The sequence below is a fragment of the Belonocnema kinseyi genome, chromosome 5, assembly GCF_010883055.1.
Source record: "Belonocnema kinseyi isolate 2016_QV_RU_SX_M_011 chromosome 5, B_treatae_v1, whole genome shotgun sequence".
In the NCBI taxonomy this organism is placed as follows: Eukaryota; Metazoa; Arthropoda; class Insecta; order Hymenoptera; family Cynipidae; genus Belonocnema; species Belonocnema kinseyi.
In genome coordinates this window covers 80866756-80894092 of record NC_046661.1, presented here as the reverse complement: position 1 = coordinate 80894092, position 27337 = coordinate 80866756, and the positions used below count along the sequence as shown (strand labels likewise).

Below are 27337 nucleotides of genomic sequence, written 5' to 3'. Positions count from 1 at the left end.
TTTAGGCAAAAACAGTTGAATTCATCTCAAAAAGACGATTTTTTTCAACAAAATACATTCAATTCCAACAATATAGTTCAATTTTCAGTTAAAAAAATTAATTTTTAAATAAATAAGAACACATTATCAAGCATACAGTTAATTTTTCAACTAAAAAAGATAAATTTTCAACAAAAAATATAAATATCCAACCAAAGAGATGTGAAAATAAAAATAATAAAAATAGTAAAATTTTCAACTACGGAGAAAAATGTTCCAATAAAATTATATAACCCCAACCAAGATAAATCTATTTTTAAAAAATTGGTTAATCATTCAACCAAGTAGTTGAATTTTCAACAAAAAATATAATAGTTAATTATAATTTTAAAAATTTTAGATTAAAAACAGTAGGATTCAACTAAAAAAGACGATTTTTTTCAACAAAATACATTAAATTTTAAACATATAGTTGAATTTTCTACTAAATAAGACACATTAAAAAAAATTTTTTCCTATAAAAATTACTTCAAAAAGAATATTTACCAACTCTTTGTGCTGCACTTAGCGATGGAGAAGTGCTTGGTGAAGGATGATTTGAAGATGAAGTGTCAGGGACTGAATGACGATATCGAAGAATCTCAACACTGAAAATCAAGATAGAAATTTTTATATAAAAAAAAAAACACACAAGATTTCATCAGAGTTTAAAAAAAGGTTTTTTTTTCATTCGAAGTAAAGTTTGCACTTACACAGGACAATCCTTTTCTCCGAAAAGTAACAAACTCATGGGACAGCCATAGTCTTGTATTCCGCTGAGTCTAAGTAAAAACCAGGCCAAAAAATATATTTAAATTCAAAATTGAATTTTCGTATTTTATCTTTCGAATCGAGAATATGAGAGTTAAATAATTAATTTTAATTTATACACATTCGATGGATACATACCCATATTTTCCGATGTCCAAAACTTTCCCTGCCTCGATGCAATCGTCGATAAATTTAATATCGTAAACTTCGTAAGAGAATACATCGCGAAATTTCTTTGTCGTTAAAGTAAGAACATCATCGGATGGCAACGGAATAACTTCGCCTCCATTTTTCTAAAATCATTTAATTTTTTTTTAATGGAAAATTTTTAAAGTGAAAGATTTTCGAATTGGACATTCTAAACTAAATGATATAATAATTGATAAAAATCACAATTTAACAAATTATTTAAAAAAAAACGGTTGAAATTAAAGTTGGACAACATTTTTATTATCAAATTTTTTTTTTTTAACTTAATTAGATAATAATTTTCAGGGTGGCCGTTTTAATTGAAGAAAAAAATTTTCGGGGTTTTCCCGGTTCGCAAACATTTTTTCATATAAAGTAATAAACAATAAATTAAACCATTCAAAGTTGAACACCTGAATGCCAAACTTTTAAAATTGAAGTGTAAAAGTTTTCAATTCAAAAATTGTGTATTCAAATGCTCAAAATTTTACACGTACCAAATGGAAGGCACTAACACTTTTCAATTAAAGAATCTTAAATGAAGTGCAAATAAACTGCAAAATTTAGAACTTTTATAAATTATAGAGCTCAAAGATTCAGATTAAGTTCCAAAAATATAAATCCAAGTTAACATTTTCAATAGTTTAAATTAAAGAATCAATCAATGAACTTTAAAAATTATATTATTTTAAGTAATTTTAAGCTAGACTCATTAAAAATTAATTTTTTCACTTAACTGTCCTTAAATTAGAAGTTAAATTATTTTTATTTTCAATAGTCTAGGCATTCTTCGAAAGCTTTAAAATTTTAATTCAAAATCTTGAGAAATCCAAAAGTAGTTAAAAAATTTTTCCAAATTCAAAATAATTTTTGAATTTTTTTTCGGAACTTTTAAATGCATTTCAAAATTAATTGAATATTTTCTATAACTTTTAGAAAATCCTACAAATTGAAAATATAGATTTATTTTCAAGTTGAAAATAGTAAAACGCACGTTTACAATTTTTGATGGCTAAAAAAGTGAATAAAAATAAAATATTAATAAATTTATTATAAAAAAAACAGTATAAAGGAAGACCTGAAACTCTGAATTAAAAATATATTATTAATAAATTATGAAAATTTTTATTTAAAAATAAAATTATCGGATAATTATATATTTATTTCAATTCTTAACAAGATTAATTTTTAATTTTTTTTTCTTCTGAAAGTTCGTAAAATTCCCGGTTTCTCGGTCCAGCGACCACCTTGTTTTTTATTTTAAAATCTTCGATTTTAAAAACTTCTAATTTTTAATTTTTTTAACCTTTGAAACTGCATTTTAAAATTCTTTCAATTAAAATATTAATTTTTATTAATATTTTTTTTAACTTAAAAATGTAAAATGGAAATTTTTTAAAGTGAAAGATTTTCGAATTAAGCATTCTAAACTAAATGATGTGTAAATTTATAAAAAATCACAATTTAACAAATTATTTGAAAAACGGTTGAAATCAAAGTTGGAGAAAATGTTTAGTATAAAATTTTTGTAAAATTCCGGTTAAAAAATAAATTTATTGTCATTTCCTGGTCTCATAAAATTCCCGGTCCAGCGGCCACCCTGAATTTTAGAGACTCAGGGTATAAAAAAAATTTAAGATTTAATTTAAAGAAAAAATTCTCGATCATTTCCCGGTTAGCAAACATTTTTAGGTCAATGATATTTAAAAAATCGAACGGTAAATCTAAAAATTGTTCCATTCGAAGTAATAAAAACTGAACTGTAAATGAAAGCATTCAAAATGAAAAAATTGAATTTTATAAGTTGTTTCCTTCAACAATTTTATACAAACTACCAACACTTTTCAACTGAAAAATTTGATATTAAATGCAGTTAAACAGCCAAATAGTTTTTTTAAACTTTTATAAATTGTAGAGTTAAAAGATTCAGACTCAGTATCAAAAATGCTCTAAATTAATAATTTCAGCTCAGAATTGGTTAAAAATTGAAAACTCCCTGTTTAAATCCACAATTTTAATTATTTTCGAAAATTTTCCGTTTCAACTAAGAATTATAATTTCTCTGTAAAATGCCCTTTTCCAATTCATAATTTTTTTTTCTCGAAAATTCTCCATTTCAACCAACTGTAAAAATTAGATTTTTTTTTGTAAAATTCCCTGTTTCAACTCATAATTTAATTTTTTTTCGAAACTACCTCGTTTTAACACAGAATAATAATTTTGTTTGAAAAATTCAATTTTCCATTGAGAATCGTTCTTCTCCTGGATAAATTCCAATTCCAGCTTAGAATTTGTTAAAAATTGAAGATTCCCTGTTCAAATCCAGAATTTTAATTTTTTTCGAAAACATTCCGTTTCAAACTTAGAATTCATTCTTTTTAAAAATTTCCTGCTCCAGCTAAAAATTTATTTAAATTTTAAAATTCTCATTTTTAAGACAATTTATCATTCCTTTGGATAAATACCAATTTGAACTATGAATTGGTCAAAATTTGAAAACTCCCTGCTTTAATTCAAAATTACAATTCTTTGGAAAAATTTTCTGCTTCCAATTCAGAATTTTGTTCCTTTTCGAAAATTTCCAGTACTAGCTCAAATTTTGTTAAAACTTGAAAATTCCCGTTTCCAAGTCAGAATTATTGTTATTATTATTATTATTATTATTATTATTCTGGATACATTCCAGTTCCAACTATAAATTTGTAAGAAATTGAAAATTCCATGTTCAAATTTAAAGTTAAATTATTTTAATTTTAAACAGTTTAAAAATTGTTAAAATGCTTTGAAATTTTATTTCGAAATCTTGAAACATCAATTCAAATAATTTTTTTTAAATTTTTCCAAATTAAAGAAATTTTCTTAAAATCTTCCACATTCAGTTTTGATAATTTTGTAAATCTTTATAAATCTTCTTAAATATTCTCTTAAAATTAGTTTATTAAACAAAATTTAAAATGCTGCCTTACGAAACAGCATAACAATTTTGTTTGAAACATTCAATTTAAATTCAGTTTAAATTCCAGAATTTTAATTCTTTACGAAAATTCGTCATTTCATCTTAGAAATGAATTTCTTTTGAAAAAATCCTTGGTCAAATCAAGAATTTTAATTCCTTTCGAAAATTCTCCATTTCAACTAAGAATTAGAATTTTTGATGAAATTCCCTGTTCCAATTCATAATTTAAATTTTGTTTGAAAATGCCTCATTTCATCTCAGAATTATAATTTTGTTTTAAAAAATTCAATTTTCCATTCAGAATTGTTATTTTCCTGGAAAGATTCTATTTCCAACTCAAAATGGGTTAAAAATTGAAAATTCCTTGCTCAAATTCGGAATTTTAATACTTTTCAAATTATATGATTAGAAGTTGAATTTAGAATTAGAATTATTTGGAAAAAGTTACTGGTCCAATTCAAAATTTTATTCGTTTTGGAGAATTCCCAGCACCAGCTCGGAATTTTCAAAAATTTGAAAATCCCCGTTTCCAAGTCAGAATTATTACTATTCTGGATACATTCCAGTTCAAACTATATATTTTGTAAAAAATTTGTTAATTTTGCCAAATTCAAGAAACTTTCTTAAAATCTTCCACATTCATTTTTGAAAATTTTCTAAATCGTTATACTTACTCAATTTTTTTCTAAGAAACAAAGTGTTCATTTACATTTTTCAAAATTTAATTATTTTGCTGAAAATTAATTGTTTCAACTGAGAATTTAACTTGTACATGCTTGGTTCAAAATTTATCTTCTGAACTTAAAAATTCAAATTTTTGGGAGAATATTCAAAATTCTTGGTGACTAATTCCTCGTTTTGGCTAAAAAAATGCCATTAAAAATTCAAATATTTGGTTTAAAATTCATTTACTTTCTTAAAAATTCATCTCGTTGATTGTAAATTGACCTTTTTGGTTGAAAATTAGTTTTTTCTTATTTAGAATAAATTTTTTTAACTGAAAATTTAACTGTTGCATTTTTGTCGAAAATATATTTTGTTGATAGAAATTGATTCTTCTTGGTTGAAAATTATACTACTTGGTTAAAAAGTTACTTGGACTTTATTGAAAAAAAATTTGTTTACTGAAAACTTAATTATGTTATTTTTAGTTGAAAATTTATCTGTTTTCGCTGACACTTTATCTTTTTGGTTAAAAATTAATTTCTGTGGTGGAAAATTAAACTATTTTACTGACAAATCGTTTTTTTTTTGTTTGGTCAAAAATTAATTTTACAAACTGAAAATTTAAGTATTTTATTTTTGGTTTTATTTCCAATATTCAATTTTTTGTCAAAAATTTACCTTTTTTCATAGTAATGTAAGGTTTTTCTTTAAAAAATATTCTGTTTTGTAGAAAATTTAACTAATACATTTTTTCTTAAGAATTCATTTCTTTGGTTCAAAAAAAAATATATTTATTTAAAAATTCGTATATATCATTCATCTTTTGAGTTGAAAATTCTATTAAATTGGCTGAAAATTCGTTTCTTTTTAGTCGAAAATTAATTTAAAAATTTAAGATGTAACTATTCCATTTTTGCCTGAAAATTTAGATTTTTAGTTGAAAATTAATCAATTTGGCTAAGATCTCGTGTTTTTTTAATTCACTTTTCTAACTGCAAATTTAACTATTCTAATTTTCGTTTGTAAATTTATCTTTTTTAGTTGAAACATTACATATTCTATTGAAAATGTATCGCTTTTGGTAGGAAATTCATCTTTTGGGTTTAAATTGAATTATTTTGTTGGGAATTCATTTTATAAATTGATTGCTATAACTAAAAATTTAATTCTTGTATTTTTGATTTTAAACCAACTTTTTTTTGTTAAAAAATAAAACTATTTTGTTTAAAATTCATTTTTTTCAGCATTTATTTTTCTAACATTTTAACTAATCTAAATTTGGTTGAAAATGGATCTTTTTTAGATGAAAATTCAACTATTTGTTGAAAATTCGTCTTTTTGTAGAAGAATACTCCCATTAGTTGAAAAATTATTTTACTAACTTAATATTTAAGTATTTTATTTTTGATAGCTAATATATCTTTTTATTTAAAAATTCATGTATTTGGTTAAAAATTAAATATTTTTTAGTTGAAGATTTATTATTTTAGTTAAAAATTCACTTTCACTATTTCATTTTTTCTGAAAAATTTATTTTTTAGACTGAAAAAAATATTTAGTTAGAAATTCGTTTTTTTTTTGTATAGAAAATAAGTCTTTTGGGTTAAAAATTCCATTATTTGGTCAAAAATTCATCACTGTGATTAAAAATTAATTAATTTGGCTAAATTTCGTTTTTTTTGTCGAAAATTAATTTAAAAATTCAAGATGTAACTATTCCATTTTTGCTTGAGAATTTATATTTTTAGTTTAAAATGAATTAATTTGGCTAAAACCTCGATTTATTTTAAATTCACTTTTTTAATCGCAAATTGAACTCTTCTAGTTTTCGTTTGTAAATTTACCTTTTTTAGTTGAAAAATGATGTATTTGATTGAAAATGTATCTTTTTTGGTAGAAAATTTATCTTTTGGGCATGAAATGAAATAATTTTGTTGAGATAATAATTTAAAAAATGGTTATAATATTTCATTATCTTGAATTTTAAGATTGTAAAAACACGTTTAAAATACAATTTAATATTTCTTTACGTCCCAAAAAATGTTCAATATTTTGAAATTGGATGCAGATTAAAATAAATTTTTTAAATTAAATTTTAAAAAAATTTCACAAAATAGATCAAAGTTCCACAAAAACCAGTTGAATTTTACATCCGAAAAGTTAAACTTTACACAAAATAGTTCAATTTTCAACAAAATAATTTAATTAATTTTCTACCAAGACGAAATTTCAACAAAAGATTTAAATTTCAGTTCAAAAAATTAATTTATAAACAAATAAAAAACCAGTTTTTAACTAAAATAATTATTCTTCAACAAAAACTCATTTTTTAAGAAATGTGGTGCAATATTGAACCAAGTAATTAGCTTTTCAACCCAAAAAGATTAATTTACAATAAAGGAGATTACTTTTCAACCCAAAAAAGATGAAATTTCGATGCATTTTTTAACCGAAAAGGCTAATTTCCAACAACAAAAAATATTTTTGTATCACATATGTGAATTTTCTATTTAAAAAGTGGAATTTTCAACCAAAAGGATGAAATTTTAATAAATTTATTGTATTTGCAACAAAATAACAAAAAAATTAATCAAAAATATTTGATTTTCAAAAATTCTCTAACTTTTTCCGGACCAATTATTTTTCATTTTCCTTTGCAAGATTTTTTCAAATTCCTCAACTACACTTTTTAAATAAAATTATATTTTTCTTTAGGCTCCACAAATTTGAGGAAGGAAAACTGCACCCTTTCAACGAAATTATTGCAAATGTGAAAAATGTTGTCAACAAAGTCCTCGAAACATAACCTCAAAACAATCCAGTTTTTTTTTAAATCACAAGTACTTAATGCCCACTGTGTTTTTATGAAATTAAGAAATAAATTCATAAATTTCTTTTAAGGATTAACAATCAATTAATAAAATGAAGAAATTACTTACAATTAGTTTGGCCGAATATTCCTTGCGTTTGTTCTCGCTGAGATTTAGATCAATATGAAACTTAAAGCAAAGGATTTCGTCAACTTCGAAAACCCTCATTTTGCTCCTGACTGAAGTTTTTCTCACTTTCTTATAACATTACAACGAAAAAACATATCTTTTTTCCAATTTTGTTTATATTTTCAACACATTTCACAATTTTCATGACAAACGACGCACATTCCAAAACTCGGACTCGACGAGAAGAGATAGAGAACGAGGTTCGAGGAACGAGTCGAGACACGAAACACGAATTGACGCGAACCGCGAACTTTTTAAATCATGTGAGAAAAGTGAGGTTAGTTTCTGCTACTATGAATCCTGTGAATAAAAATCTTATATTTAAACATTTATTGCATAGATAATTTGTCTAAATTTACTAAATTGAAATGAAACGAATGCAAATAACGTAATACTTCAATAATATTTTTCGATAAATGAAGATTTTCTTTTCAGTAACGATTTTGATCATTTGATTCTCCCGCAAAAATACTAGTGCCACCTGATGGAGAAATGTAACCAATTAAAATTCGGAAATGACAGACAAGTCCATTTTGTGATTTTGATTTTTGACAGCGATCAGCTGTTCCGTCGCGTGGAATCGCTTGTCGCGATCGCGAAAAAAATTAAAACATAACAGAAAGAATTTCACTTTTCGACGGTTCAAAATCCATGTCAACGTGAGTGAAAAATTTCCAAAGTTTCAAGTCTCTTGCTGTTTTCCGAATCTCAGAAAGATGAAAATTTTTGGCTTCCTTCGCTCTAACCTCGAAACAACAATGCAATAAACACGAAACACACTAAACGTCAAATGGATTTTATTTTCCCTGCAAAAAGTAAGTACTAATAAAAATTCCTTTTCTCTATATTGGTATAAATAGGTGCTTTTTTAATTTCGTAGAAAGACTAGTCGCTTTTTTTTTACTTGGTCGACCTCATTTATTTTTACTTGATCGACCTCATTTATTTTGTTGTGATTCGCCCTTATTAAGAAAGAGAAGCCTTTTCAGGAGATTCTTATAGGACATAAAAAATTCAACATTTTTCGTTTGGACAATTTTATAAACTGCGTACTTATTTTTTTATTTGTTAGTTTCTATAGGCCAATTTATTCAGACATTCACAATCAAATATTAAGTTTTTTTTTGCAAACGATTTACAACAAAAATTAAAGATTTCAAAAGAAAAAAAAAATTTCCAAAGATTTCGCAACCTTTTAAAAAGACTTTACGAAGATTTTTAATAATTTCGAAGATTTCAAAAGATTTCAAATAATTTAAAAATATTTCACAACGATTTCTCAATATGTCTAGATATACGAATTAGAAAGGTTTTACAAATTTTACAAGATTTAAAAAATGTCAAAAGGTTTCAGAAAGATTAACATTTTTTTTAATTCAACAAGTTTTCACAAAGATTTAAAAATATATCAAAATCTTTAAAAAATATTTTACCAAGATTCTTAAGAATTTCGAAATTTTCGACAGATTTGAAAAATTTCAAAAGATTTTTAAAAACTTCGAATAATTAAAAAATATTTCTCACTGATTTATAAATATTTAAGAAAATTTTCTCAGGATTAAAAAATATTTATGAAGTCTGTTAAACTATTTTAAAAGTTTTAAACATTTTAAAAGAATTAAAGTAAAATTTCAAAAGGTTTTGAAAGATTTCGGATAATTTAAAAATATTTGACAACGATTTCTGAATGGTTGTAAAGATTTCAGAAAAATTGTAAAGGATTAAAAAATATTTACACATTTTTTCTAAAGATTTCATACGAATTACAACAAAACTGAAAGATTTCAGAAAATTTTCCAAAGATTTCGTAACATTTTAAAAAGATTTTAAATATTTTCGAAGATTTCGAATCATTTAAAAATATTCCACAACGATTTCTAAATATTTCTAAAGATATATGAATTTGAAAAGTTTCAAAAATTTCATAAGATTTAAAAACAATGTCAAAAGGTTTCAGAAAGATAAAATTTTTTTAATTTCAAAAAATTTCACAAAGATTTAAAAATATATCAAAAACTTTTCAAATTATTTTACCAAGATTTTTAATAATTTCAGAAATTTCAAAAGATTTGAAAAATTCTAAAAGATTTTAAAAGCGTTCGAATAATTTAAAAATATTTGACAACGATTTCTGAATTAATCTAAAGATTCCAGAAAAATGTTAAAGGATTAGAAAATTTAAACAAAAAATTTTCAAAGATTTCAAAAGCTTTACAACAAAGGTGAAAGATTTCAAAAAATTATAAAAGTTTCCAATGATTTCGTAACCCTTTAAAATTATTTTTAATAATTTCGAAGATTTCAAAAGATGTCGAATAATTAAAAAATATTTCACAACGATTTCTAAATATGTCTAAAGATATATGAATTAGAAAGGTTTTACAAATTTTACAAGATTAAAAAAAATGTCATAAGGTTTCAGAAAGATTAAAATTTTTTTTAATTCAAAAAATTTCACAAAGATTTAAAAATATATCAAAACCTTTTAAAAATATTTTATCAAGATTCTTAATAATTTCAAAATTTTCGGAAGATTAAAAAAATTCCAAAGAGTAACAAAAGTTTGAAAACATTAAAAAAAAGTTTAGACATTTTAAAAAGATTGTACAAAGATTTTAAATAATGTTGAAGTTTTCAAAAGGTTTAAAAGATTTCGAATAGTTTAAAAATATTTCACCACGATTTCTAATTATTTCTTAAAATATAAGGAAAATTTCAAAAGATTTCAAAAGGTTACAAATTTTTTAAAACAATTTCAAACCCGCTTTAAAAATACGTTACGAAGATTTTTAAAGATTTCAACAGATTTTTAAAGATTTTCAATAATTTTACAACTATTTCTAAATATTTCTAAACATTTAAGAAAAATTTCGAAAGACTTTAAAGAGTTAAAATAAGTTTTAAAACGATTTCACGAAGATTTTAAAAGATTTTAGAAAATTCTAATAATTTCAAAGATTTCAGAAGATTAAAAAAAAGTTGAAAGATTAAAAAAAATCGAACAATTTTAGAAGATTTCACAACAATGTCTAAATATTTCTAAAGATTCAAGAAAAATTGCAAAAGATTAAAAAAAATTTCCAAAAAGTTACCAAAGTTTCAAAACATTGAAACTATTTTTTAAACATTTTAAAAATATTTTAGAAATATTTTAAATAATGTTGAAATTTTCTAAAGATTTCGAAAATTTCAACAGATTTACAAACATTTTTGTAAGATTTTACAAAGATTTTAAAAGGTTAAAAATTTGTTTAAACGATTTCAAACCCGCTTAAAAAAATGTTACGAAGATTTTTAAAGATTTCAAAAGATTTTCAATAATTCAAAAAACTTTTACAACGATTTCTATATATTTCTAAACATTTCAGAAAAATTTCAAAAGACTTTAAAGAGTTAACAAAAAGTTTAAAACGATTTCACGAAGATTTTAAAAGATCTAAAAAATTTTCAATAATTTCAAAGATTTCAAAAGATTAAAAAAAATCCGAATTATTTAAAAAGATTTCACAACAGTTTCTAAATATTTCTAAAGATTTAAGAAAAATTGCGAAAGATTTTCAAATATTTAGAAAGAATTTTAAAAGATTTCACAAAACTCTAAAAGTTTTCTCAAAGATTCCTAAATTTATCTTTCTAAAGATTTAAGAAAAATTTCAAAAGATTTTTAAAAATTTCAAAAAATGAAAAAAGTTTTAAAACATTTAAAAACATGTTTGTAACATTTTACAAAGATTTCAAAAGGTTAAACGTTTTTTTTAACGATTTCAAACCCGTTTAAAAAAATGTTACGAAGATTTTGTAAGATTTCCGAGGATTTTGAAAGATTTTTAATAATACAAGAAAATTTTACAACGATTTCTAAATATTTCTAAACATTTAAGAAAAGTTTCAAAAGTCTTTTAAGAGTTAACAAAAAGTTTAAGACGATTTCACAAAGATTTTAAAAAATTAAAAAAATTTTAAATAGTTTCAAAGATTTCAGAAGATTTAAAAATATTTAAAGATTTTGAAAGATTTGTATCGAATTTTAAAATATTTCACAAAGCTCTAAATGTTTTCTCAAATATTTCTAAATGCATATTTCTAAAGATTTACGAAAAATTTAAAAAGATTTAAACAATTTCCAAAGAGTTACAAACTTTGAAAACATTAAATAAAATTTTTAACCTTTGAAAAATATTCACAAAGATTTCAAAAGATTAAAAAAAATTGAAAAGGTTTTAAAAGATTTGGAATAATCTAAAAATATTGCTACTCTATTTCTAAATATTTCTAAAGACATAAGAAAACTTTCAAAAGATTTGACATGATTTACAAAGAATTTCAAAAAATTTCACAAAGGATTCAAAGTTTTCACAGAAATTTTTCTAAAAATGTTATCTTAATTAAAAAAAAAGTATTATGCGTCAGATTATTTCAACTTTTTTTAGGAAAATTTAATAACTAATTTTAATTTCATTTATATCAAAGAAATTTCAAATGATTTATACTTATTTTACGGGATTTTTACGATTTCTAGGGATTTTATCGAATTCTTAGAGGATTCTCAGGAATAAATTTTATTTTATTTTAAGGGATTTCTATAGATTTCAATAGTTTCAAGTTTTTAAAGTTTCAAGTTGTTTTGAAAGATTCTAGAGAATTTCAAGAGATTTTTTCAAAAGTTTTAGAACTCTTAATATTTAAAAAGTTGTTGTTATGGATTAAACAAATTTTTTTGTTAAATATAAACATAAACTGTTTATTAAAATTATTATTTATACTTAAGTATCATGATGTAATTATCAATAAAGGAATTTTTAGAAGGTGAAATATTTTTGATTATAAATACGATTTAAAACATGTAAAAATTGTTTGTTTAACCATTTTTATGTTTAATTGGTCTTTTTTATATCGCCATGAATATATTTTGAAAGATCGAAGCGTATAAAATTTCTTATGGAAAGATTTTTTCTTTTCAAAATGTAAAAAAATGTGTTAATCTTTCCCCTATTTTTCCCTTTTTCGCGAAAAAAATTAGCCAAAGTGTTTTTGATTTACTTTAATTAATTACCGCATTAATTTGTTTGTTTTTGAAAAGAACTTGTAAATTTGATGCGCAGAAAAACAATAGTATCAACATGAAATCTGAGGACATGCTTCGAAATATTTTCGGGAAGGATTGTTTCGATGTGTCGGATTCGCTCAGTCTTGGAAAATCAAAAGAAGAGAATGCAACTTATTCTAGGTACTAAAATATTTTTCTGGTCGAGAATAATAAATCCTGGGGAATGAATTCCTATTTATTAATTAATATTTTTTATTATTAAATCGATTTTTGTATGCAGAACACTGCACAGTTTGAGTTTGGCTGACGAATACATAAAGACTGCACTCTCTGAGAAAGAAATTCCAGAAAGCTTGAAAGATTTTCGAGAAGGAAGATTAGGACCAAAGCTTGTGAGATTTGAACTCTCAAATCCACTTGGCCAATATTATTTATCACCTGATCGACTCAGCGTCAATTCTCAGGGAAATTTTAGTACAATTCGAGCGAATACGGCAGTTTTCAAAGGCAAATGGATGTTTGAACTACAATTAGGGACGAAGGGAATTATGCAAGTTGGCTGGGGAACGCCGAAGAGTAAATTTAATCACATTGCTGGTGTTGGTATGTTTCCAATTTGAAATATTTCTAATTTAGTATATTTTGAAGTAAAATATAAAAAAATGTATAGAATATATTTATATATATTTTAATATTTTTAAAAATCTACATTAATTTTACAAAGCTTTCAAAGTTTGACAATGATTTTAAACTTTACAAATAATGCAAATGATTTCAAATTTTTAAAAAGATTTTAAGTTAAAAAAAAATTAAAATGATTTAAAAATATTTCCGACAATTTATAAATATTTCTAAAGATATAACAAAAATTTCAAAAAACCTAAAAAATATTTTATTCTAAAGATTCTAAAAAGATTATTTGGAACAATGCAAGAAAAATTCGAATTATTTTAAGAGATGTTTAGAAATTATGAAAAATATGGTAAAATAATTAAAGTTTGAAAAAATGTAAAACAACATGCATTTCAAGAATTTTTAAACTATTTAAAATTAAAATAATTTAATTTTTAATTGAAGTATTAGTGTTTAGTTTATTTAAAAAATGTAATCTTTCAATTTCTAATTTTTCGAGCTAAAAATTGCTTCCGTGGTATTTCAATAATTTTAAAAATATTTAGAAACATTTTTAAAAGATTTTACAATTTGTTAAAATAATTTTGAAGATTGCTCAAAGATTTCAAAAAAATTTCAAAAGATTTTAAGATAAAAAAATTCAAATCATTTAAAAATATTCACGACAATTTATAAATGTTTTCAAAAATTTAAGAAAATTTTCAAAAAATCTAAAAAAGATTTTACAAAAATTTCACAAAACTTAAAAAGTTTTCACAGAAATTTCAAATAATTTAAAAATATTTAAAAACACTTTAAAAAGGTTTTACAATTTTTTACAATGATTTTAAAGATTTCTCAAAGGTTTCTGAAAATTTCAAAAGATTTCAAGTTAAAAAAATTCAAATAATTTAAAAAAATATTTACGACCATTTCTAAATATTTCCAAGGATTTAACAAAAATGTCCAAAAATCAAAAAAAAAATTTACAACAATTTCACAAAAATTCAAATAATTGAAAAACATTTTAAAATGATTTTACAAAAGTTTTAACTAATTTTAAAGATTGCTCAAAGATTTCAAAAATTGTTTACTGATTTTAAGTTTTAAAAAAATTCAAAATATTTAAAAATATTTACGATAATTTATAAATATTTCAAAAGATTTAACAAATTTTTCAAAAAATCTAAATAATATTTTACAAAAATTTCACAAACGATTTCACAAAGCTTTAAAACTTTTTACGAAAATTTCAAGACTGAATAATTTAAAAAGATTTTGAAACAGTTTTAAGTAATTGCAAAGATTTTAAAAGTTTGCACATAGATATTAAATTTTTTCGAATATTTCAAATAATTTTTTAAATATTCAAAAACATTTTTAAAAGATTTTACAATTTCTAAAAATAATTTTAAAAATTGCTCAAAGATTTCAAACAAACTTCAAAACATTTTAATATAAAAAAAATTCAAATAATTTAAAAAACTATTTACGACAATTTATAAATATTTCCAAAGATTTAAAATAAATTTCAAAAAATCTAAAAAAGATTTTAGAAAAATTTCACAAAGTTTCAAATAATTGAAAAATATTTAAAAACGTTTTAAAATGATTTTACAAAAATTTTAACTAACTTTAAAGATTGCTCAAAGATTTTAAGAAATTTCAAAAGATTGTAAGTAAAAACAAAATGAAAATAATTAAAAAATATTTACGGCAATTTATAAATATTTCTAAAGATTTAAAAAAAATTTCAAATAATTTAAAAGAATATTTACAACAATTTATAAATATTTCCAAAGTTTTAACAAAAATGTCGAAAAATCTAAAAAAGATTTTACAAAAATTTCACAAAGTTTTAAGTTTTCACAAAAATATCAAATAATTTGAAAATATTTAAAATCATTTTAAAATTATTTCACAAAAAGTTGCACTAATTCTGAAGATTTCCAAATTTTTTAAAAGATTTTAGGTTTAAAAAAAATTAAAAAATATTTACGACAATTTATAAATATTTCCAAAGATTTACCAAAAAATTCTATAAAATATTTTACAAAAATTTCACAAACATTTCACAAAGCTTTGAACGTTTTCACAAAAATTTCAAGACTTTGCATAATTTTAAAAACATTTTAAAAATAATTTACAATTTTTTAAAATAATTTTACAGATTGCTCAAAGATTTCAAAAAATTTCAAAAGATGTTAAGCTAAAAATAATTCAAATAATTTAAAAATATTTAAGACAATTTATAAATATTTCGAAAGATTTAACAAATTTTTCAAAAAATCTAAAAAATATTTTATTCTAATTATTCTAAAAAGATTATTAAGAAAAATTTGAGGAAAAATTCGAATTATTTTAAGAGATCTTTAGAAATTCTGAAAAAATTGATAAAATAATTCAAGTTTGAAAAAATGTAAAACAACATGCATTTCAAGAATTTTTAAACTATTTAAAATAAAAATAATTTAATTTTTAATTGAAGATCTAGTGTATCCGTATACGTATAAATTATTGAGCATTTAAATGAAAAAAATTTGAATTAAAAAACTTTTAAACTTCAAATTTAAAAGTTTAAAATTCAAGAGTTCCACTTGGAATGCTTTAATTTACAGCTCAGTTTTAATTACTTCAAATTAAAAATGTTTTCGCTTTAGACCTAATTTTTAAAAATCCCATTTAACGTAAAATATGTTTTTAAACCGGAAAAACCCGCGAAATTAGCTGGAATTTTGTTTTCTTCTAAAAACGGCATGAACTCATGAGTTAATCGCTATTTTATCCAGGTCTATTTGTCTTTCTCTATTTTCTGGAATTCGTTTGGATGAATGAATTATATTTTAAGGTGATGATCCAAATTCCTACGCGTACGACGGAAACCGTGTGAAAAAATGGAACGTGGCTCCAGAAAAATACGGTGAACCTTGGCTCTCGGGCGATATCATCGGTTGCGCCCTCGACATGGACGAGGGGACGATCGACTTTTACCGAAACGGTCGACCGCTAGGTCGAGCTTTCGAAAATGTTGCCATGGGTTCCGGAATTGCCTATTTTCCAACTGTCAGTCTCGCCCTCAGCGAGAATTTAACCGCCAATTTCGGATCGACGCCCTTGCATTATCCGGTCGAGGGTTACCAGACTCTTCAAGCTCCTCCACAGGAACATCTCGACAAGGCTGATCTCCTGGTCAAGTGGTTCTCGAATCTCATCGAGCAGATTCGCCACGTCAAGGAATCTGGCAGCAAAACCTTCTCCGGGGACAAAACTATGAGCGTTCGAGCTTTTCTTGTCTGTCTCGCGAGATCGATTGTACAAAATATTGGACCACTTCTCAGGTTAGTGGCTCCCGTCCCATGTAGAGCTCTGAAAATTTATGAGAATTTCAGAATTTATTTTAATTAAAAAAATTCAAATAGTTGCCTTAAATCTCCTAGAATCGGTTGTGACGATTTTAGAAATATTTTGTAATCCTTTTAAGTGTTTTCAAATATTCTTTTGGAATTAATTTTTCAAAATAAAAAATATATAAATTATATAAAATTAAGAAAAAAAACGCTTAGCAAACGTTTTTTGAAGCAATTTCGAAATGCCTTAAATTTTCTTGAATTTCTTACGACTGTTTGTAATCCTGCTAATTGAAAGATTTTTTTTGAAAATCTTTCTGATTTTTTTTCTTTTTCGAAATTTTAGAAAATAATGTAATAAACTAAATAACTACGATAAAAAATTGAAGCTTCAAATTTTTTATTTTCAAATAATATATAATGCATATGTTTTTCGAACCTCTTAAAAAATTGTCAAAGATTTGAGTAATTTTGAATCCTTTTAAAACTTCTAAATGTCTCTTAAACTTGGCAGAATTTTTGATAATATTTTGTAATCTTTTTAAGTGTTTTCAAATATTCCTTTGTAATTAATTTTTCCAAATAAAAAATATATAATTTATATAAAAGTAAGAAAGAAACGCTTAGCAAACGTTTTTTGAAGCATTTTCAAATTTTAAATTAATTTTGAATCTTTAAAATTTCGAAATGCCTTAAATTTTCTTGAATTTCTTACGACTGTTTGTAATCCTGCTAATTGAAAGATTTTTCTTGAAAATCTTTCTGATTTTTTTTCGAAATTTTAGAGAATAATTTAATAAACTAAATAACTACGATAAAAAATTGAAGCTTCAAATTTTTTATTTTCAAATAATATATAATGCATATGTTTTTCTTCGAACCTTTTAAAAAACTGTCGAAGATTTGAGTAATTTTGAATCCTTTTAAAACTTCTAAATGTCTCTTAATCTTGGCAGAATTTTTGATAATATTTTGTAATCTTTTTAAGTGTTTTCAAATATTCTTTTCGAATTAATTTTTCAAAATAAAAATTATATAAATTATATAAAAGTAAGAAAGAAACGCTTAGCAAACGTTTTTTCAAGCATTTTCAAATTTTAAATTAATTTTGAATCTTTAAAATTTCGAAATGCCTTAAATTTTCTTGAATTTCTTACGACTGTTTATAATCCTGCTAATTGAAAGATTTTTCTTGAAAATCTTTCTGATTTTTTTTCTGTTTCGAAATTTTAGAAAATAATGTAATAAACTAAATAACTACGATAAAAAATTGAAGCTTCAAATTTTTTATTTTCAAATAATATATAATGCATATGTTTTTCGAACCTCTTAAAAAATTGTTGAAGATTTGAGTAATTTTGAATCATTTTAAAACTTTTTAATGTCTCTTACACTTGGCAGAATTTTTGATAATATTTTGTAATCTTTTTAAGTGTTTTCAAATATTCTTTTGTAATTAATTTTTTGAAAATAAAAAATATATGAATTATATAAAAGTAAGAAAGAAACGCTTAGAAACGTGTTTTGAAGCATTTTCAAATTTTAAATTAATTTTGAATCTTTAAAATTTCGAAATGCCTAAAATTTTCTTGAATTTCTTACAACTGTTTGTAATCCTGCTAATTGAAAGATTTTTCTTGAAAATTTTTCTGATTTTTTTTCGAAATTTTAGAGAATAATTTAATAAACTAAATAACTACGATAAAAAATTGAAGCTTCAAATTTTTTATTTTCAAATAATATATAATGCATATGTTTTTCGAACCTCTTAAAAAATTGTTGAAGATTTGAGTAATTTTGAATCCTTTTAAAACTTCTAAATGTCTCTTAAACTTGACAGAATTTTTGATAATATTTTGTAATCTTGCTAATTGGAAAATATGGCTTTAAATCATCCATTTTATTTTTCGAAATTTTAAGAAATAGTTTAGAATGTTTCGAAATATTTGTAAATTTTTTTCTGGAAAGAATTAAAAAAATTTTGAATTCGTTCTAAATTTTCTCTTCAAATTTATGTTTTGTAATACAAAATTACTTTAAAATTTCCCAGTAATATCACGAAATTTGTTTCATTCTCTTGAAAACATTTTGTTGAAAATTCGTCATTTTCGATTAAGAATTAATTTTTTACTAAAGAAATGTACTATTTCACCTTTGGTTTAAAATATAAAATTTACCTTATTTTTAGTTGAAAATTCGACTTGCTTGGTAGAAAATTAATCTGTTTGTTTGAAGATTCAATATATAAGTATAAAATTAATTTTTCTTGTTTGAAAATTTATCTCTTTTAGTTAAAAATTCATGTATTTTCAATTTGAAAGTCTTAGTCATTAAAAAAATGTAAAAGTGCGACTGAAGCTTTTATTAGAGTGATTATAAATTAATTTTAATTGTTGGACATAAAAAGCTTTGAATTATTAAAATTTCAAAAAGCTTTCAAACTTTTAACAAGCTTAAATAGAAAAAATCTTTACAATCTTGCAGGTTCTTTTTTTACAATTCTGGAAATCTCTTAAAATCTTTTTATAAATATTCTGTTAAAATATTATTTCAAAATGAAATTTTTTTTTCAATTTTCCTAGGAATTAAAAAAAAAATGTTTTTTTTTGGTTTGGAGCCTTTCAAAATTTCTTAAAAAGCCTCTTAATTTATTCTTTGAAATCTGCCAAAATCTGCATTTTGTTTTAAATTAGGTTTAGGGCATCCAAATTTATAGGAAAATTTTTTTAATTCGCCGGATTTTCTAGACTTTATAGGACAAATTCAATTTATTTTAAACATTTAAAACAAATTATGAAATTTTTAATTAAAAGCGTTTCAAATTGAAAAATTTCAGATTCTAATTTTTTTTAATGGACAATTTTATTAGAAAGTAGTTGAAACTGTATCATTTAATTCTAATCCAAGCGTGTAAAATTGAACAATCTTATTTTGAATTAAAGAATCTTGAATCCGAATAATTTAATATGAAAATTTCGAAAATAGAACAAGTTAAAAATGTTAATATTTTTAGATTAGAATATTGAAAATTCGAAACAACTTTCTTCTGAAGATTATCCTTTTAGTTATAAATTTTATTATTTGGTTAAAAATTTTATAATTTTCTTCAAAAAGACATCAATTTTTTTATAAATTTTTAACCATTCTTATTTCGGTGTTAAAAAGTGAACTGGAATCTTCTTTGGAATAAAATTGTACTATTTTTTAAAACTTTTTTTTTTTGTTTAATTCATCTATTTTCGGAGAAATTTAATCTTTCTTGAATAAAAATGCAACTTTTCATAATTTTTGGTTGAAAATTCTACTGTTCAAATATAATATTTGGGTGTTGAAAAAAGAACTGAAATATTTTCTGGGTGAACATTCAACTATCTTTTTAAAATTCGTTTTTCTATTTATTTCATTAAAAATTCATCTGTTTGAAGAAAAATGTCATCTTTTTTGGACTTTTTGTTGAAAATTTATATTTTGGTGTTGAAAAATGAACTGAAATATTTTCTGAATGAAAGTTCCACTTATAAAAAGAATTTTTTTATTACAAATTCATCTGTCTTAGCACAAAATTTTATTTCATTTTATTTCTTAAACAGTTATATTTTCAGTTGAAAAATCATCTCTTTGGTTGAAAGTTTAACTGTTTTGTTAAAAAAAAAGAATTTTTTCGAAATTGAGAATTTAACTACTTTAAGAAAAGTTAAATTTTATTGTGAAATTTTTTTTTATTTAAGGATTAAGTCTTTGGTTGAAAATTTGACTGTTTAGACGAAAAGCCTGTTTTTTGTTTTTAAATTATTTGTTGAAAGTTCGTCTTTCTGGTTATAAAATTATTTTTTTTTTTGTATAAATTTTATTTTTCATTCAAATATAAACTATAACCCTTTTTTATTTTGAATTTATCCATTTAGGTGGAAAATTCAACTTTTTGTTAAAAATTTGCCTTTTTGGGTTAAAAATTTAACTCTTCATAGAAAATAAACCTTTTATTTTGTTGAAAATTCATATTTTGTTGCTGATAAATTAACTAAATTCTTTTTTGGATGAAAATTTTTATGAAAATTTGTCTTTTTGACTTAAAATTTCATCTTTTTAGTACAAATATCGTATCTTTCTTGGATAAAAAATACAGCTGTTTTGTTGAAAATTAAACTATTTCTTAGAAAATTTACTTTTTGTTTAAAATTCGTATTTTTTGTTTTTAAAAAGTCTATTGAAATCTTTTTGGATGAAAATTTAACTCTTTTTTCAAAATATTTTCTTTTTAATTTACAAATTAACCTGTTAAAACCTTGTTAAAAGTCATGCTCTTTTTTTAATTAATATTTAATCTGTATTAAAAGAAACTTTATCTTTCATAGATAAAAATTCAACTGTTTGGTTGAAAATTTAACAATTTTCTTGAAAAGACATCCTTTTTAATTACAAATTCGACTTTTTTGTTAAAAATTCGTCTTTTTGGGTTAAAAATTCATACTTTGCAGAAAATTAAACTTTTTCTTTAAATCCATATTTTGTTGCTGATAAATAAACTGAATTCATTTTTAAATGAAATCTATTCATATGAAAATTTGACTCTTTTTTAAAAATTTTTAAAAAAATTTTAAACAAAAATTCGTAAAAACTTATTTTTTGTTTAAAAAAAGCATTTTTTGGTCTTTAAAATTCAACTTGAATTTTTTTCCGATGAAAATTTAACTGTTTAAACATTTAAAAAAATTTTAATTCATCTGTTTTGTAAGAAATGTCATCTTTTTTGGATAAAAATGAAAATATTTGGTTAAGAATTCAACAGTTTTGTGGAAAAGTGATACTTTTCGGTTGAAAATTCTCCTGTTTTATTCAATATTTAAATATTTCAGAGAATATTTACTTTTTGTTGAAATTTAATATTAGGATGTTAAAAAGTCTATTGAAATCTTTTTGAATAAAAATTCAACTTAAAAATTAAAAAGAAAAAAATAGCTCATCTGTTTTAAGAGAAATTTAATCTTCTTTGGATAAAAATGCAACTATTTGCTAGAAAATTCAACAATTTTGTTAAAAAGTCATCCTTTTTGTTAAAAAGTCATCCTTTTTGTTTAAAAATTCGCCTTTTTGGGTAGAAAATTCAAATTTTTTGGTCGAAAATTATTTCTTGTTAAAAAATTCATAGTTTGTTCGTGAAAACTCGACTAAAATCGTTTTCAAAAGAAAATTCAACTATTTTTTTGAAAATTTATCTTTTTGATTTAAAACTTTATCTGTTATAGAAAAAATGTCATTTTTTGTATAAAAATGCAACTTTTTGGTTAAAAATCTTTCTTCTTTGCTTGATAATTCAATTAATTTGTTTAAAAAAATTGGTTGAATCGTTTTATTAAGAATTCGCATTTTTGTTAAGGATTTATATTTTAAGTTGAAAAGTTATATCGTTGGTTAAAAGTTTATTTATCTTGTTATAAATTAATATTTTTCAATTGAAAATTCAACGACTTAAGTCAAAGTTAAGCTACATTGCGAAATTTTTTTTATTAAAGGTTTATGTCTGCTTTAAAATTTAACTGTTTATTGAAAAATACTTCTTTTTTTTAGAATTCATTTTTTAATAGAAATGGGAACTTTTTCATTTCTTAAGATTGATATTTTTTAGTTAAAAATTCGCGTTTCTTTTTTAAAATTATTTTTTAGTCTGAAATTTCCTTTTTTGCGCAAAAATTCATCAGTTTCGTGGAATATTAATTTTTTGTTGAACAGTCATATTTTTTGTTTAAAAATTGCATTTTTTTAAAGAAAAAAAAGTCTTCTGGTTTGAAGGTTCAATAATTTAGATAAACTTTTATTTATTTTTTCAGTGAAAAATCTTTTTTTGTTGGAAATTTGTCTTTTTGGTTTTAAAATTCTTTTCTTTTTTTGTGTAGATTTCATTCTTTTTTTATTAAAATAAAAAATATGACACTTTTTTGTTGAAATGTTGTCTTTTTAGGTTGAATATTCAACTATTATGTTAAAAATTCAATTATTTTGTTAAAAATTTATCTTTTAAAGTAAGAAATATTTTTTTTAAATTATTATCTAGTTCAGACATATTCAGGCATTACAGTGTTTCATATGCTTTAAAATTTTCAAATGTATTAGTTTACTTCAAACCAAAAAAAAAGAAAGTTTTTTCTACTTTAAAAGATAACTATTTAACAAAATACTGGATTTTTTAACATAATAGTTGAATATTCAACGTAAAAAGACAAATTATCAACAAAAAAGTGTCATAGTTTATATTTTAATAAAAAAAGAATGAACTTTATACAACAAAAGAAAAGAATTTTAAAACCAAAAAGACGAATTTCCAAGAAATAAAGATTTTTCACTCAAAAAAATAAATAAAAGTTTATCTAAATTATTGAACCTTCAAACCAGAAGACAAATATTCTTTACAAAAATGCGATTTTTAAACAAAAAATATGACTTCAACAAAAAAATTAATGTTCCACTAACCTGTGAATTTTTATGCAAAAAAATAAAATTTCAAACAAATCAATTATTTTTTAAAACAAAAAAATGCAAATTTGTAACAAAGCCATTTAACAAAATGTTTTAAACAAATTAGTTGAATTGTCAAGCAAAGAAGAGCGATTTTTAACCAAAAAGTTGCATTTTCATACCAACAAAATTCAATTTTCAATCCAAAACACGAATTTTTTACCAAAAACGATGACTTTTTAACAAAATTGTTGAATTCTCTAGCAAATAGTTGCATTTTTATACAAATATATGAAATTTATCATAAAGAAAAAGAATTTTTTATCACAAAAAAGTTGAGTTTTCATCCAAAAAAGATTCCAGTTAACTCAGTAAATTCGCTTTTTAAATTTATTCACCTTGTTCAAAAATTCTTCTTTTTAGTTAAAAATGTAAGTATTCTAATTAAATAATAATAATTTTTGTTAAAAATTCATCTCTTAGGTTGAAAATAAAAGTACTACTTGACTGAAAGTTCAATTCTTTTGTTAAAAAATAAGCTGATTGAAAACTTGTTTTTTTTTCTTTGGATAAAAAGGAACTTTTTGCCGTAAATTTAAATATTTTTTTGAATTTTTTTTAGTTGAAAATTATTATTCTTTCGAAGTAAAAATGTAAATATTGTTCCTGTTGAATATTCCATAATTTTAGTTAAAAATTCATCTCTTTGATTGAACAATTACTTATTAACTCAAAATTTATTTATTCAATTTTTGATTATAAAATGATGATATTTTTTAGTTCAAAATTCGTTTTTTTTTGTTGAAAATTGATTGTTTTAATTTAAAACGTAATTATTTCAGTTTTGGTTGAAAATTTATCTTTTTCTAGTAAAAATTATTTTTTTTTTGTTAAAAATTGAACTATTTCAGTTGAAGATTCATTGTTTTAGTTGAAAACACATCTTTTTTGCATAAAATTCAACTACTATTGCAGTTGAAGATTCATCATTAATGTTGAAAATTCATCAGTGCAAAAAAAGTTCTTAAAATTCATGGGGAATTTTGTAATGATTGTTTTTTTTAGGAATTTCAAGAGAAAATCGTAAAAAGATTACAAAACGTTTTGAATTGTTTCCTAAAATATTTAAAAATTGTAAAAGATTTTAAAGCAAAATTTTGCCATATTACATAATTTTAGAAAAAATTTGAGTAAGTTTAAGAGATATTCAAAAGTTTTGAAACTATTAAAAAATAATTAAAACTTGTAAAGATTTTTAAAGAGTTTTGTAAAGTTACATGAAAATGAAAGACATTTTTTCAGGTTCCTAAGAAAAATTTAAAAAAATTTTTATTTCGAAAAATTAATTTGAAGAGATTATTTCAAACGATTTTAGAAGATTTCAAGAATATTCAACGACGAATCAGAAAGATTTTAAGGCAATTATTTTAATTTTGCAGAATAAATAAAAAATACAGAAAAAATTTTAATAATTTTTAGAATTTAGAAGGTTTAGAAGGTTTGACAAAATTTAAAAAAAAAAAATGATTGTATTCGTATGCAAATTTTAAATAATTTTTTATTTTGCAAAAATGAACTTTAAAGAAAATTGAAAAAGGTTTTTAAACATAACAAACGACTTTCTAAAATTTCTAAAAAAAAGTTTAGAAGATTTTAAAGAAAAATGTTTCAGTTTGGTAAAATTGCAAAATAAAAACGAACAAAAATTGGATAAATTCAAGAAATATTTATTAGAATTTTAAAGAATTTCGAAAGTTTTCAAGAGAATAAACAAATTTTCGTAACATTCCTGGGAAAATTTAGAAGATTTTAAGGTAATTTTTTTTAATTTGGATTAATTTTTGTAAATTTTGAGAAAAATTCGTGTCAGTTAAAAATATTTTCAAGAATTTTAGACGGAAACATTTTCGAAAATCTATTAAAAATTTTTTGATTCCTTTCCAACTTCTAACGAGTCTAAACATCTTTTAAAAGGACTTGAATTTTGCATAATATTTTGTAAAATCTTATATTATGAAAAAAATTCTTTAAAATTTTCTCCAGAATCTTATGAAAATTATATTTATATAAATTTAAAAACAAGGTGATAATATTAATTTTCTTGTTCTCAATTCTCAGAATTTAATTTCAGCATGGATTTATTATAGCGCTTCAAAAAATAATTTTCGATAATTTTGAGTCTTTCTTCAAGAGTGACATACAAATTTAAAAATATTTAAGCGTTTGAATATCCGGAACTAACGCAACATAACGAAAAAATGAATAACAAAATCATAAATTAACAAGAAAAAAAATTGCCGAATTAAAATAAATGAATTTTTAAATTCCCATAAATTGAAATATTTGTGGGAATTTATTAATTTTTATTTGCAAGTCGGCTTAAAAGTCGGTGAATTTTAGTTTCGAATATTTTTAAATTTGGGTTCCGGGTGGCCGCTGGCTCGGGAATTTTATCAATTTTTAGAGAAAGAAAATATGCTTTTAATTTTTATTTTAACCGGTTTTTAAATAATTAGTTTAATTTTTATCTTTTTTTAATTATGATATCATTCAGTTTAGAATGCGTAATTCAAAAATATTTACTTTAAAAATTTTCCATTTTAGATTTTTAATTTTTAAGTGTACAATTCAATATGAGAATTTTAAAATTCAATTTTGAAGACTGAAGCAATTAAGAATTAGAAGCTTTTCAAATCGAAGGTTTTTGATTTAAAAAAAAAAACATTTTTGGTTGATCAACTGTGAATATAAATTAATTAATGATTTTTTCGAATCGAATTTTATTTTCCATTTTAGATTTCTAAGCGTACATTTCAATATGAGAATTTTAAAATCCAGTTTTAAAGACTGAAGCAATTAAAAATTAGAAGCGTTTAAAATAGAACATTTTTCATAAAAAGCATTTTTAGTTTATCAACTGTAAATATAAATTAATTATTGATTTTTTTAATTTAATTGTACTTTAGGATTCAAAAAGTAAATAATAATTGATTGTACAAGACGATTCGATATTAGATCACAGTTTTAGAATGTCCAGATTTTAACGTTAAAAATTAAATTGTTTTGATTAGAAAGCCTTATTAGTTAAACAAATGTAAATGCCAGATTGAAAATTTATAAACTATTTAAAATTTTTAAATAACTTGAAAATAATATATTTATAATTAAAGGCTTTTATTAAATTCCAAGTATAATTTCAGTCTAAAATATTTCTTTTTTAAACCATGAAATTTCAAATTTTTCAAAACTACACCTATTATTTATTAAAAAATTTCGATTAAGTTGAAGATTAATAAAGATTTCCTAAATTTTCAAAAATGAATGCGGAAGATTTTAAGAAAATTTCTTTAATTTAGCAGAATTAAAAAGAAAAATTGAAAAAGTGTAAAAAAAACATGTAAATGTTTCCAGATTTTGAAATAAATTTTCGAAGTTCTAAAGATTCTTAAACTACTTAAAATACAAAGAATTGAACTTTTAATTTTAACTTGGAATTTTACATTTTTTGACAAATTTATAATTAGATGTGAAATAATTTAAAAATATGTAAATACCTTTTAAAAAGATTTGACAAAAGTTTGAAATAATTTCAAAGATTTCGAAGGATTGCACCAAGATTTCAAAAGGTTTCAAAAGGTTTCAAAAATTTCGAAAAATTAAAAAAGATTTCCATTAATTTAAAAATATTTTATGACAATTTATAAATAATTCTAAAGATTGAACAAAAATTTCGAAAAATTTTAAAAAGATTTTTACAAAAATTTTACAACGATTTCACAAAGCTATAAAAGTTTTGACAAAAATTTCAAAAGATTTCAAATCATTTTAAAATATTTAAAAAACCTTTTAAAAAGATTTTACAACAGTTTTAAATAATTGCAAAGATTTCAAAAGTTTGCGCATAGATTTTAAAAAATGTCGAAGATTTCAAAAGGTTACAAATAATTTAAAAAATATTTTTAAAAATTTTTCTAAAGATTTTGCAATTTTTTAAATAACTTTAAAATTGCTCAAAGATTAAACAAAATTTTTTTTAATTTAAAAAAGGTTATACAAAAATTTCACAAAGTTTCACAAAACTTTAAAAGTTTTCATAAATATTTGAAGATTTTGAATGATTTAAATTTAATAAGATTGTACAACAGTTTTAAATAATATCCAAGATTTTAAAAGTTTTCACATAGATTTTTAAAAATTTCGAAAATTTCAAAAGGTTTCAAAGCATTTTAAAAATATTTTTAAAAAATTTCTAAAGGTTTTACATTTTTTTTAAATAACT

General features: G+C 22.0%; 2 protein-coding genes across 4 annotated transcripts in view; one reads left to right on the top strand and one right to left on the bottom strand.

The window, feature by feature from the left end:
* The window catches only part of LOC117172334 (trichohyalin-like), a 15841-nt gene extending 8019 nt beyond the window's left edge, over positions 1-7822 (bottom strand). The window contains exons 1-4 of the mRNA XM_033360137.1: positions 7540-7822; positions 928-1082; positions 732-800; positions 526-626 (exon numbers count right to left, since the gene is read on the bottom strand). Coding sequence (XP_033216028.1) covers positions 526-626; positions 732-800; positions 928-1082; positions 7540-7638 — 424 coding nt within the window. The 5' untranslated portion in view covers positions 7639-7822. The remainder of the gene's footprint in view (positions 1-525; positions 627-731; positions 801-927; positions 1083-7539) is intronic.
* A 325-nt stretch (positions 7823-8147) lies between these two features.
* The window catches only part of LOC117172333 (E3 ubiquitin-protein ligase RNF123-like), a 66776-nt gene continuing 47586 nt past the window's right edge, over positions 8148-27337 (top strand). The window contains exons 1-4 of one of the 3 annotated variants that reach the window (XM_033360134.1): positions 8148-8414; positions 12702-12826; positions 12927-13249; positions 16107-16596. In XM_033360134.1, coding sequence (XP_033216025.1) covers positions 12720-12826; positions 12927-13249; positions 16107-16596 — 920 coding nt within the window. In that variant the 5' untranslated portion in view covers positions 8148-8414; positions 12702-12719. Of the gene's footprint in view, positions 8419-12679; positions 12827-12926; positions 13250-16106; positions 16597-27337 lie in introns of all 3 variants that reach the window. The other 2 variants (XM_033360136.1, XM_033360135.1) reach the window with 2 other exon arrangements.